Source organism: Crinia signifera, chromosome 4 (genome assembly GCF_055691185.1).
Source record: "Crinia signifera chromosome 4, ASM5569118v1, whole genome shotgun sequence".
Taxonomy (NCBI): domain Eukaryota; kingdom Metazoa; phylum Chordata; class Amphibia; order Anura; family Myobatrachidae; genus Crinia; species Crinia signifera.
Genome location: NC_139220.1, coordinates 11,598,927 through 11,612,766, shown reverse-complemented (window position 1 = coordinate 11,612,766; position 13,840 = coordinate 11,598,927). Strand labels below are relative to the sequence as shown.

At 49.2% G+C, this 13,840-nt stretch overlaps 1 protein-coding gene across 3 annotated transcripts in view; it reads right to left on the bottom strand.

Annotated features, from left to right (window-relative positions):
• The window catches only part of ITPR2 (inositol 1,4,5-trisphosphate receptor type 2), a 198,330-nt gene that overhangs the window by 94,861 nt on the left and 89,629 nt on the right, over nt 1-13,840 (bottom strand). For all 3 annotated transcript variants that reach the window (XM_083181094.1, XM_083181096.1, XM_083181095.1), the window contains exons 20-30: nt 13,641-13,785; nt 10,512-10,662; nt 7,161-7,348; nt 6,943-7,081; nt 6,785-6,842; nt 6,506-6,671; nt 5,218-5,394; nt 2,096-2,185; nt 1,096-1,221; nt 673-795; nt 204-404 (exon numbers count right to left, since the gene is read on the bottom strand). In XM_083181094.1, coding sequence (XP_083037220.1) covers nt 204-404; nt 673-795; nt 1,096-1,221; nt 2,096-2,185; nt 5,218-5,394; nt 6,506-6,671; nt 6,785-6,842; nt 6,943-7,081; nt 7,161-7,348; nt 10,512-10,662; nt 13,641-13,785 — 1,564 coding nt within the window. The remainder of the gene's footprint in view (nt 1-203; nt 405-672; nt 796-1,095; nt 1,222-2,095; nt 2,186-5,217; nt 5,395-6,505; nt 6,672-6,784; nt 6,843-6,942; nt 7,082-7,160; nt 7,349-10,511; nt 10,663-13,640; nt 13,786-13,840) is intronic.

Sequence of the window (13,840 nt, the reverse complement as noted above, 5' to 3'; positions counted from 1 at the left end):
GACCCTGTCATCCTAATGACGGTCTACCGATTTATCTGTACTACATCCAGGATACATAACGGATCCCTGTATCCTCCTTTTAGACATGTAAACGAATGGCACCCAAATCTTTTATTACTGGATTCCATTGCTACGGCGGTTATTTCTATGGGTGCTGCTAATTGTATGTAACCTGTACGTGGAGGAAGAACTAAATCCACTACCTCGGTCATCACGATATCCTGGCACTTCTTGACGTACTTCCCGTCGGCCTTCACCACGGTCTGCAGGAAGCGCAGGTACTCCACGTGGCGGCCGTGAGTCTCCACGCAGTGCACGAAGTGCTGCACCACGCGGTCACTGATCTCGTTGCATAAGATGTAGTTATTCATGAAGATGTTTATCATTGTCTCCGCTTCCAGAAGCTGTAACAGGAACAAAGGAGACAATGAGAGGACGGAACCATCACCGACCAGGAGGGGGGGCTGAATCAGGCCCATATGACTAATTACAATGCAGTTTACAGTTTGTCTGTGTTCCCCAACACCTAAACTTTACAAGTTCTAAGTCGTAGGCCGGTGGCCAATCACAGACCGCCGAATCAATCCAGCGGGCGCCACACGGGAGAGAACTGTGGAAAACGGATCCCGGGACCAGTGTTCCTATGCCGGTTATGTCTGTTTGCACACTTACCCCTGGAGTCAGGAAGAGGTTCAGGTTTTTGTGCAGAAGGATCTGATTCTGGGGGTTCCCACGGCAAAAATTTTGTAGGAAGTTATGAGCGAGCGTCATAATTTCATTCATTTTGTCATCCGTCTGAAATGCAGAGAAAAGGTGAATTACTGCCCCCACGTCTATGGCACTTGGAGATTGCGATACACACGGAGGGATTATGGATTATTCTACAGATGACTGCAGCCCATGTCGCAGCGAGTAAGTACCCGGTTCCCTATCCAAGTATAGTAATACAACCTAGGGCTCCGCGCCATTTCTGAGATACAGACTAGAACTCCTACAACGCAGCGGGGGCGGACGCTCGGAGTTGTAGTCCAGGAGTGTGTCCCGGATTCCAATCCCCAGCGGTAGCTCTTTAATTGGATTCATTTCAGCACAAACCTTTTCATATGGAATCTGCAAGAGGTCCAGAACCACAGAATGAGCCCCCATGTTCTTTAACAGTCTCTGCTGCTGGTTGCGCCCTTTCTTACTCTGCGTACAAAGCTTGCTCAGACGGACCAGGATCTGCAACACCGGGGAGGAGAGGAGGACGAGATTCAGAGAACATTTTTCCCAATAAACGAAGCAACAGTTGAATTGCCCCCATACAGCTGAGGAGCAGAAGTATCCTTTTAATCTATCTATACACATATAGTATTATTTTCCATCGATGTTATATTTATACCATCTAATGTCTATATCGAAATCTACTAAGATATATTCGGCAACACACCGGCGGGTGTCAACGCTTTTCCTGCGCGACAGATATTTCACCCGGTTGGGTATTGGTCATTGCGTCGACTTGATTTAGGTTGACATGCACTGGGTCGAACACTGAAGGTCGACACGGTTGTAAGGTTGACACTTGAAATAGGTTGAAAGGACTGGAATGTCAACACATTAGGTTGACAATGGGAAGGTCGACCTAATGAATAAAGATCATTGTGAGTTTTTAAAGGTTTTTTTTGTCCCAAATGTCGACATAGTTGACGTGGACACCATCTAAGTGTACCATTGCGCTTGCCATGCTCTCAGCACTATTATATTTTCCCACCACACCGTAGTGGATGGTAGGGTATGAAACACCGCCTGTCGGCACATGTCGACTTAAAAAAAAAAAAAAACGCGGAAAAAAAACTCACGTGAATCTTTTCACTCTCGACCTTCCCGCAATGTTGATCCTTAGTAAAGTCAACCTATTTCAGGTGTCGACACATCTTAAAGCGGGAAGTTTAACAAAGTTGTCCATCTAAAACCCCCGATTTACATACAGGACAGTAAGAGATCCTGAGCAGCCCAGATCCCGTTACTAACACTACCCAGCCAGTGGATTAATGTGCAGTAATCTATAGGGGATCTGGCCGGTTTATACGTTATCCGGGAGACGCGGACACGTTACCTCTTTGACGATCTTGTAGTTGTTGCCTTTGTTGCTGTCGATCTGAGGCTTCTTGGTCCCGTCTTGTACTTGGCCCATAATACCGGATTCCTAAAGCACAACAGAGACCCGGTGAGTTCATAACGCGGTCTCTAATACGGTGTAATGTGCATTTACAGCCCCATACAGCGGGGATCCCTACGGGGCCGACTCTCGGAGGGTAAATATGAACGATCAGTAGAACAATCTGCACGTTCCCTGGTATAAGAAGCCCCTGTCTAGTGTGAAATGAAATATGTACCCAGGTGCAGAGAGATACATGGAAGTCACTGAACTCGGACACGCCTGGCGCGTTTCGGCTATAGTAGAGACACAGAGATGTACTAAGCCATGAAAAGTGATAAAAATAAGATAAACCACCAACCCACCAATCAGCTCCTTCCAGTCATTTTTTAAACACAGCCTGTGATATGGCAGGTAGGAGTGGATTGGCTGGTGGTTTATCGCTCTCCATTTTATCCCTTTTCAAGTTTAGTACATCTGGCCCAGAGAGACAGGACGATCGTCCTCTTTGCTCAGTTCTCTCGCAGTAATGTCTGGGACGCAAAGACACCGTCAAAACGTGCCTGGGATATAAATGTGCATGTCTTGTGGCTCGGCATCAGGACAACGGAACTACGATGTCTGGATCCACCGTGTTATGGGCAACGGTCACATGGCATTGCTGCAGCCCCAGAAATTGCGCCACACAGCTGAATACATCGTTAATGACCGGAGAGTGCAGCTAATACAGAGCTTGAAGCATCCAAATTGCTCAGTGGAGCAGACGCCAATATTCATTTTTCATTGCACTTCATCGCTACGAAATAAACAGGAATCCACTATTCCTACCATGCATGAATCAGGCCCAATTTCTGAATAATGAGGGTGCCTTACAGTGTGATCAACTTTACACTTACACCGTGGGCCTAATTCGGGTATCGCCGCATTCGCTGCTACAGGCACTAAGCACCGATGTTTAATACATTACGCATGTGCAGGACCTGTACTGCGCACAGGTAACGCGGGATCCTGTGTTGTCGGACGCAGTGCAGCTGCAGCCGTCTGGGGGGTGGGGACAGACGCTGTTTCACAACATAGAAGTGTCGCCTGGATTTTGTGGGAGTTTCAAGGCCAGGGGCGACTGAGATTTCCAGGCCTTTTGGGTGAAGCTGCGACACTCAGGTGACCAATGGTGTCGCAAGCAATTTGTCCTTGGACATAACACTGATCACTGTATTCCTAGCGCATTCCAGCCCCGCTCTCCGTCCGCTTGTTGTACAGAGTCTCTAGTCAGAACGAAGACATAAAAATAACGCAGTCTGCGGAACGCAATGCCCGGGCGAGAGGAATATAAAACACTGAAAAAAGTGTAAGAATCCTGGATTCCGACTGTCGGAACGTCCTGGCCTGTTTTCTCCCAGCTAAACAGTATATCGACAGGCGGATTCAATGTTCCACTGTTGAAAATGGGGCGTGCAATGAAAACGACCATGGATTGTTGAGAACCGGCCGTGAATTCGACAATCCACGGCGGTTTTCGACAAAACAGATCTGACTGCTTTTAAAGTCTGGTCCGCTTTGTCGAATTCCGCCTTCAATGCTGTCAAAAACGACACCATTGAATAAGCGCCCGCCGCGATTACCCTTGTCGGAAATAGCGGCAAGGCTTGAATACCGCCCTTAATCTGAATAAGGCCAACAATACATATATGTGACAAGTACACGACTATGGGAGGAGTTGCCTCGTCCCGAGAGCTTACAACCCGAAAGCCGGCAGATGTTCCGCTCCGGCACGAAGGATATTCTGCCATTATAAGCGCAGGAATGAGATTCTGCTGCGCAACAAACACCCAGAGGTTTTCCATCACGTTGTGACACAGAACCGATTACTCATCATTCCTCTTTCACGGTCTCCAAAGTCCTAATTAAAGAGCCGGCAAGATGGCAGCTGGGTTCTGTCCCCAGACCCTTCGCTGTGTGAAATCTCCATCATCTGAAGGTAAAGTCCCAGCCTGAGAAGTGCATCTGACATTATACTTTGTGCCTAGCTGCAGAAGGCAATGTCATGGGAACGTGTCACTCCGCTGAGGAGGACATGGGAACCTTAATGTTATACAGGAACTGAAGCTGAGAACATACTTTTATGATTGTGTCTGCCAGGAGTGCACTATACTGTCGTACCTCGCCTCACATGTCAGAACTGCTCGCAACTACAAAAGCATTTAAACATTTGACACTAGATATTGCTCTAGACCCCGAGTCAGCGACTGGAAACTGCAAAATCAATGTAAAGGAATCCTAAAGCCTCTGTGACAGATATTATTAACCCTTCCATGTGTCTTCCTTCTGCAATAAGAATCTCTGCTAACATGGTTTCCCAGAGTTCCATCTTCCGTTGCGTTCTGCCGCAAAAATGGCAGCTTCCCTGCGAGCGCTGGCCATCGTTCACTTATGGGCGGAGTAGTATCGGATCTACCCTGCCGCCACACGTGGGGGTCACCCAAGCTGACCGCCGCAGCGGCTACCTAGAGGTCAGGAAATGGTCCTCTGGCTTTGTCCCTTCCCTGCAACGGAGTCTGTTGCAGCCCCCAAATGGCATCAGACTCACAATCACTGATAGTCCGATGTTCTACTGCGCCTGTCGTAGGGGAACCCGCACATGCGTAGAATGGATACACGGCATGCGCCAAGATAATTGGCACTCTACAGCAAGGGGGATAGTAACAGTGAGGTCCTGTATGCCACCAGGATGCTGCAGACCCTGTGGTACTCCGATATCGATTGTTCTCACACATAAAAGGTGGACGAGGTGGGTAGATGGAGCTTAGGGACAACGAGGCACCAATAATAAGTGTGTTTATGTCCGTGTTGCGTATGATTTGCAGTAGTTAGTTGCCCCAGACTATATCCCTCTAGTTGTAGCGTACAGGACTCCGTGTTCCTATTCTGCAGTTCTTACTGCGCCTTCAGGTATCTGCGCTGCGAAGGGCGCGAGTGGAGGGGGGGGGGGGTGCCGGGAACTTGTCTTTGCCATTTTCAGACCTTTGTTTAATCAGCCGATAAATGAAGCGGAAGCTCCAGCGTAGAGATGTTTAATTTACCTCATTAATCTGCTCTTTGCCGTCCTTGGCCTGCCCGTCTCCCACTTCCTCGTTCTCGTAACTATTGCTCTTTTCAACCCAAAGTTCAGACTTCTCCACCGTCAGCCGTAATTGGTCCAGGTCAGCCTTGATCTGCTTGTAGTTGTCAACATCCTGATTTGACACCAGTAGCTGAACCTGCACACGGGACGGAACAAGTCGGGATTAATATTTAAGGATCTCGCGCCTGTCTTACAAACACAGAATAAAGTGCACCATGATGAGTGGGCGCTGTCTGCCCAAATGTCTGGTAAAGAACCGTACGACCCCACCGCCAATACTGAAAGCGGTTTATGCAGCTGCAGAGCGAACGCTGTTTTGGGACTTGCGCCTACTTCTACGGTAAGGTGCATAGGAAATATGGGAGGAGCTGCGGGGGATCAGGTGTGTTATTCGTGCTCAGGCAACATCACAATTGTGTGTCATGGGACAGAGTTGCTTAACTGAGACATATGTCTAGAGCAGGCATGTCCAAACTATGGCCCTCGAGCTATTGTGAAACTACAAGTCCCATCATGCCTTGCTACAGTTTTGCTAATAGGGAATGCTACAACTATGGCAAGGCATGCTGGGATGTGTAGTTTCACAGCAGCTGGAGGGCCACAGTTTGACCATCCCTGGTCTAGAGGATGCGCATTCTGTGGAGGCTGCACAGATTACCTCCACTCTTCTTACACCTTCCTCCTTCCTTTAACTGTACCGTTATTACAGTCTGAAAACATATGTGACTGTTACACTGATATTTCTGGCTCATGGTACTTAAAAAGAGCCTTTGTCACTTAAACCCAATGGAGGCTGCCATCTTGTGGGTGGAACCAGGAAGCATAGGACAATGAACACTGTCCATGACCTGCCGTTGTAATTTCACAGATTCCAAGTGATTTAATGAAGATGTGTTCTCTGCATTTCTGCACAGACACTGACAAAGTGGCGCAAACTGCACAGATAGATACTGATAAAATGGCAGGAATAGAGGCCGGTAAACTAGCAGGAGCTACACAGACACTGACAAATGGAGAAAGCCGCACAGGCACTAACAAAATGGCAGGAGCAACACAGACATTAATGAAATTGGCGGGAGCTTTACAGATGCCGGCAAATTAGTCGGCGCTGCACAAACATTAACAAAATGGCACGAGCTGCAGACAGTGACACATTCTTGGATCTGCACAGACACTGACAAAATGGCGGAACTACACAGACACGTGTGAAACTGAGGAGCAATGACAAATGCTGAAGCTGCGTGTACCTGTCTGAAGGCCTGCAGGACCTCTGCTCTCTGGCTGAAGTGTTTGAATAGTAGTTGCAGGGCCCCAGAGAGCAGAGGCGGGTAATCGTGCATAATGAGATGAATGAGGACTCGCAGGAAGGTTCTGCCGCCTTCATCGTCCAGTTCCACCGGGTGCTTCTCTTTACTTAAAAAAAAACAAAAACGTAAGACCGTAATATAAGCAGGCAACGGCATTTATATCCAAGATTAATTATCAAATTACACTTAACGCTTCAATATAAATGTGAACAGACTCACCATCCGGCAAACATTGTCTCCGCCCGGGCAGCAATCTCATCAATATCTGGAACAACAGCTATAGAGGAAAAAAACATTTGTTATAAGAATTTTAGAACAATGTAAACTGGAATCCAGCGCTGCGATCCTCAGGTTACAGCCCCAACCGCGCAACTCACCGGCCATTGTGGGCGTGTCCGGCGGAGAGATTGTAGACGCCGTGGAGCTCTCAACACTGGCGCCATTGTCCCCGAATTCCTTCTTGTAGATGGACAGCATGTAGGATATTCTGTAATCCAGTCTCACACTGAGGATAAACTGCGAGACACAAAATCAGACGACAAGTTACAGCCGAACCAATTAAAATCCAGATTTAGACAATGGGCGCATTCTCTACCTGCAAAATCTCAATGATCTTCAGTTTGGTGTCCATGACTGTTATATCTTCATTGTCGGTGGTCGGTTTGCTGGAGTGCAGGCCTTGCTGGGCGTCTGGCACCGCCATGGGCAGTACGGAGCCCCGGCTGAGAACCATCTGCGTCATCATCTCGCCGACGCCGTGAATGGTCCGCATGACGTTGTTACCTGGAACAGCGACAGATAATGAGAGTAACTCAGGATGTGCCTGTAACAGTTGAGCCATGGGGCCAACAGAGACGCCTGCGAAAGGGTCCTAGGCCAGCGCTCCTGCTGCTGGCCCATCCAGGACTATTTGCCAGACAGACGTTCCCTCTAGTTCAGAGAAAACGACACTAACAAATTATATATCTATATAGGGCCCAACAGCGGAACCGGAAAATAGATCTCAATGTTTATTAGGGGTCCAGTAAAAGCCCAAACACTGTGGGACCAGACCCATCAGATACATACAGGGGTGTCAGCCAGATCGCCTGACCAGTTACCAGTAAAGACTCCCCACTTATACTTGTATTAAATCCTTTGAATGGCTCCGATGCAAATGTTAAATGAAGACTGTATAAAAAGATCTTTGTTAACAATTGCGTCTGCGTCTGGTGGAGGCCAAGTCTGCAAGCAGAGTTCACCATTCTGTACAGGTGTCATTGTTTATCTTCTCTTCCCCACCACTCCTTTATCCCAGTGCTCTCCTGTCAATCCTATAAGGTGTATGGTAATATTTTGGTAACGCAACAGATAAGGGAAAAGTTCAAATGTGCGACCTTATAGTCAGGGGCGGATTGGCCCACCGGGAAACGGGGCCATTTCCCAGTGGGCCGGCCCAAATTTACTAAAACTGGCTCGGCCGTGCTCCCTCCTGGGCTGGCTGGGCAACAGCGGGCAGTCGTGGCACTTTGCCCAAATCTATAATGGCCGCAGGAGGGCTGCTGCGCATGCGCGACAGCACACAGCACCTCCCATGGGGCTTTCCCTTTTCCTCCCTACTGTTGCTGCTGCTCCCAGCAGCTCCCTTTCCCCCTCTGCCCAGCTGAAGAAGCTCCGCCCCCCTCCGTCCGGCACCTGGAGGCAGAGAGCAGCAGGTATGTAACGAAGCACTCATTACATACACTACCACCACTACCCCCCCACCCACCGAATTACATACACCACCACCACTACCCCCCCACCCACCTACTGCATTACATACACCACCACCACTACCCCCCCACCCACCTACTGCATTACATACACTACCACCACTACCCCCCCACCCACCGAATTACATACACCACCGCCGCTGACCCCCCACCCCCCTACCGCATTACATACACCACCACCACTACTCCCCCAACCACCGAATTACATACACCTCCACTGCTACCCCCCCACCCCCTACCGCATTACATACACCACCGCCCCCCACCCACTACATACACCACCGCCCCCCACAAACCGCATTACATACACCACCGCCCCCCCCCCCCCCCCCCCCCATAGTCAACAACAGCCGTAATGTCGACATTGAAATGGCTGACGTTAGTTTTGGGGGATTTTTGGCCAGACGCAAGATGAGCAAAGCAAGTGGATGCGGTACATTAATCGGGCATTCATGTGCTCAGGTGTCAACAGTGACACCAGTAAACGTGATAAACGCATGTTGACCTTTTCACGTCTCGACCTGGGCGCTGTCTAGGAGCTAATCCCCGCCCACCAAAATGACCAAAATCGATGTCTCCGATCAGCCCGTAGTGGGCTCGCTGCAGTAACATCGGAACTTGTTGCAAGAACGTTTCCCCACTAACTTTAACACCGGACGTTTCATAAACGCAAATGTCCTCGGAGCTAATCAGGACCCAAAGATATATTGAAGAGAGAAGGTCAAACATGAGAGAAACCTGAAATCACCCCATTGACGGACACGGCGGGGAGCCCAAGCCTGGAACGGCCAATAGATCATTCTAAGGCATCAGCGAATCCTTATGCAACAAGCCAAGCCTCTCAACCCCCATCAAGAGACGGAAACTTTGACAAAGACATTCAGGAGTTTTAGACAACGTCTTCTCCCATTAAATGTTCCTGTGTTGGGAGTTTTAGTGGTCCTTTAAGAAACTTTTTTTTCTCTCCCCTCCGTCTTTTCAAGAAGCTGCGTATTATATACAATACAAACTGACAGTTTAAACTTCTGCTAATTAAGAGCCTGAAAAAACTATTAAAAACATGCAAGTTCCTCGCTCAGCTGTCTGGGACAATCCATTCTGCCTTTTCATATCCACAATGAACTCGCTGCACTTGATACAAGGGCGCTAATGACTGGCGAGACAATGGATGGCCCGAAGCCACTGACTATTGTAGCAGCTCATTAACCTGCCAGCTGTATGACTGACACATTCTACCTCGCAGGTTTAAAAGATATGATAAGAGCTCAGGCGCACAAAAGGGGAACATATGTCATTTATACCGGCTTCAGACTCGCAGGCAAGGGGGGGGGTGATAAAAAAAAAAAGACGGAAAATGGTGAAATTAAGGCTGTAGCATTAAGAGGATTTATGGGCTGGAGCGATAGCACTCAATAGCGTTCCGCTGAATATTTTAAGAGGCGACGGACAATGCGACATGCCCGGACCGCCGTGTAAGACAATGAGAGAAGGGGTTTGGAGGCGCTGCGGCGAAATTAAAATCCGACGGCTCCTGTTTCCGGCTCGGATTCACAAAGTGCTGACAAGCGGAGATAGATCATTTATAACCTATGAAATTATATAGATGTCATTTAACTGCGGCATAAATACTCACAGGAAATGGCCCAGCTGGCGTGTACAGGCCGCATGGGTACAAAGCCGTACGGCATGCATATATTTAATGTATAGTTATATATAATCACTAAAACATGGGGGACTGCACGCCCTAATTGCACACATAATGAGAGGTGCGGTCATGCTGAAACTTGTGGTTCCACACACATAGAGAGACAATAATGAAGACGCACCCAAGCAGTTAGAATGGAGGGAGCAGAAGCTAGGTGCTTGGCGTAGGTGCTGGTCAAAATAATATGGGCCCGCCAACTGACCGACTCTGGTGGGTCCCTGACACTATGGTACAGGACCCATCCATCTCAGATAAGGCCAACTGCCCTCATCAGTCAGAGACTAATCTGCAGCAACCACTGAATATAGGATACACGAGACGTCCAGGTTCAAGGACTGGGGGTGCACTCAATGGCCTGCGGTCTGCAAGTGTTTATATTTTCCTCAATGGGTCTAAAGCCTCGAAGGCCAACATTGGCAAAGTCCTATATATAACATTGCAATAATCAGAGACCCATAGAACAGAAGCAACATTACAAGTTATTACTAACCTCCGTCCTGAAACTTGCTCATCCTCTCCAGGTACGAAGACATGGGGCTCTGGACAATGTCTAGGATGGCCAGAAGCGTCCGGGTCAGCCGGAGCAGCTCACTGAAACTGTAGAATCCAAAGTAAATGAGGTTCCGAGCCAGGTGAACGACCTGCAAAGGAGACGGAGCGTCAACATGTGGTCTACTCTGTACTGCGCCAGGAGGAGCTAGACGCTGGCTATAAATTAGTGAGTGATCTACTCTGTACTGTACCAGGAGCCGGACGCTGAGCTGGGAGGACCGGCTATAAATCAGTGAGTGATCTACTCTGTACTGTACCAGGAGGAGCCGGACGCTGAGCTGGAGGACCGGATATAAATCACTGAGTGATCTACTCTGTACTGTACCAGGAGGAGCCGGACGCTGAGCTGGAGGAACGGATATAAATCAGTGAGTGATCTACTCTGTACTGTACCAGGAGGAGCCGGACGCTGAGCTGGAGGACTGGATATAAATCAGTGAGTGATCTACTCTGTACTGTACCAGGAGGTGCCGGACGCTGAGCTGGAGGACTGGATATAAATCAGTGAGTGATCTACTCTGTACTGTACCAGGAGGTGCCGGACGCTGAGCTGGAGGACTGGATATAAATCAGTGAGTGATCTACTCTGTACTGTACCAGGAGGTGCCGGACGCTGAGCTGGAGGACTGGCTATAAATCAGTGAGTGATCTACTCTGTACTGTACCAGGAGGAGCCGGACGCTGAGCTGGAGGACTGGATATAAATCAGTGAGTGATCTACTCTGTACTGTACCAGGAGGAGCCGGACGCTGAGCTGGTGGACTGGATATAAATCAGTGAGTGATCTACTCTGTACTGTACCAGGAGGAGCCGGACGCTGAGATGGAGGACCGGATATAAATCACTGAGTGATCTACTCTGTACTGTACCAGGAGGAGCCGGACGCTGAGCTGGAGGAACGGATATAAATCAGTGAGTGATCTACTCTGTACTGTACCAGGAGGAGCCGGACGCTGAGCTGGAGGACTGGATATAAATCAGTGAGTGATCTACTCTGTACTGTACCAGGAGGTGCCGGACGCTGAGCTGGAGGACTGGATATAAATCAGTGAGTGATCTACTCTGTACTGTACCAGGAGGTGCCGGACGCTGAGCTGGAGGACTGGATATAAATCAGTGAGTGATCTACTCTGTACTGTACCAGGAGGAGCCGGACGCTGAGCTGGAGGACTGGATATAAATCAGTGAGTGATCTACTCTGTACTGTACCAGGAGGAGCCGGACGCTGAGCTGGTGGACTGGATATAAATCAGTGAGTGATCTACTCTGTACTGTACCAGGAGGAGCCGGACGCTGAGATGGAGGACCGGATATAAATCACTGAGTGATCTACTCTGTACTGTACCAGGAGGAGCCGGACGCTGAGCTGGAGGACCGGATATAAATCACTGAGTGATCTACTCTGTACTGTACCAGGAGGTGCCGGACGCTGAGCTGGAGGACTGGATATAAATCAGTGAGTGATCTACTCTGTACTGTACCAGGAGGTGCCGGACGCTGAGCTGGAGGACTGGCTATAAATCAGTGAGTGATCTACTCTGTACTGTACCAGGAGGAGCCGGACGCTGAGCTGGAGGACCGGATATAAATCAGTGAGTGATCTACTCTGTACTGTACCAGGAGGAGCCGGACGCTGAGCTGGAGGACCGGATATAAATCAGTGAGTGATCTACTCTGTACTGTACCAGGAGCCGGACGCTGAGCTGGAGGACTGGATATAATTCAGTGAGTGATCTACTCTGTACTGTACCAGGAGGAGCCGGACGCTGAGCTGGAGGACCGGATATAAATCAGTGAGTGATCTACTCTGTACTGTACCGGGAGGTGCCGGACGCTGAGCTGGAGGACTGGATATAAATCAGTGAGTGATCTACTCTGTACTGTACCGGGAGCCGGACGCTGAGCTGGAGGACCGGCTATAAATCAGTGAGTGATCTACTCTGTACTGTACCGGGAGCCGGACGCTGAGCTGGAGGACCGGCTATAAATCAGTGAGTGATCTACTCTGTACTGTACCAGGAGCCGGACGCTGAGCTGGAGGACCGGCTATAAATCAGTGAGTGATCTACTCTGTACTGTACCAGGAGGAGCCGGACGCTGAGATGGAGGACCGGATATAAATCAGTGAGTGATCTACTCTGTACTGTACCAGGAGGAGCCGGACGCTGAGCTAGAGGACCGGCTATAAATCAGTGAGTGATCTACTCTGTACTGTACCAGGAGGAGCCGGACGCTGAGCTGGAGGACCGGATATAAATCAGTGAGTGATCTACTCTGTACTGTACCAGGAGGAGCCGGACGCTGAGCTGGAGGACCGGATATAAATCAGTGAGTGATCTACTCTGTACTGTACCAGGAGGAGCCGGACGCTGAGCTGGAGGACCGGATAGAAATCAGTGAGTGATCTACTCTGTACTGTACCAGGAGGAGCCGGACGCTGAGCTGGAGGAACGGATATAAATCAGTGAGTGATCTACTCTGTACTGTACCAGGAGGAGCCGGACGCTGAGCTGGAGGACCGGATAGAAATCAGTGAGTGATCTACTCTGTACTGTACCAGTAGGAGCCGGACGCTGAGCTGGAGGACCGGATATAAATCAGTGAGTGATCTACTCTGTACTGTACCAGGAGGAGCTGGACGCTGAGCTGGAGGACCGGCTATAAATCAGTGAGTGATCTACTCTGTACTGTACCAGGAGGAGCCGGACGCTGAGCTGGAGGACCGGATATAAATCAGTGAGTGATCTACTCTGTACTGTACCAGGAGGAGCCGGACGCTGAGCTGGAGGACCGGCTATAAATCAGTGAGTGATCTACTCTGTACTGTACCAGGAGGAGCCGGACGCTGAGCTGGAGGACTGGATATAAATCAGTGAATGGTCCACACATTGACCCATTATATTCATATACCCCAATCTTCTGCATTATCTATCAACCTAACCCTAGGGGTTCCCAGCCCTGAAATCTAGGAGCCCAATATATGGTACACACATCATTAGCCAATGGCAGGAGATGGTTCCAGTGAGGTAATATGAAATGGGGGGGTCACACGTCTAGAGCCTTGTACCTCATATGTTAGTTTATTCTTCTCTTTGTCACCAAAGGGAAATGGCTGATTCACAACTTCTTTCAGATATTCTTCTACAAACTCCATGGTGAGAGCGAACTTCCTCTTCATCTCATCTCTGGACGAGTCTGTAAAGGAATCGTAGCTGGGAACACAAATAGAGAAAAACACGTTAGATGTTCGCGAAAGTTTTACCTGAT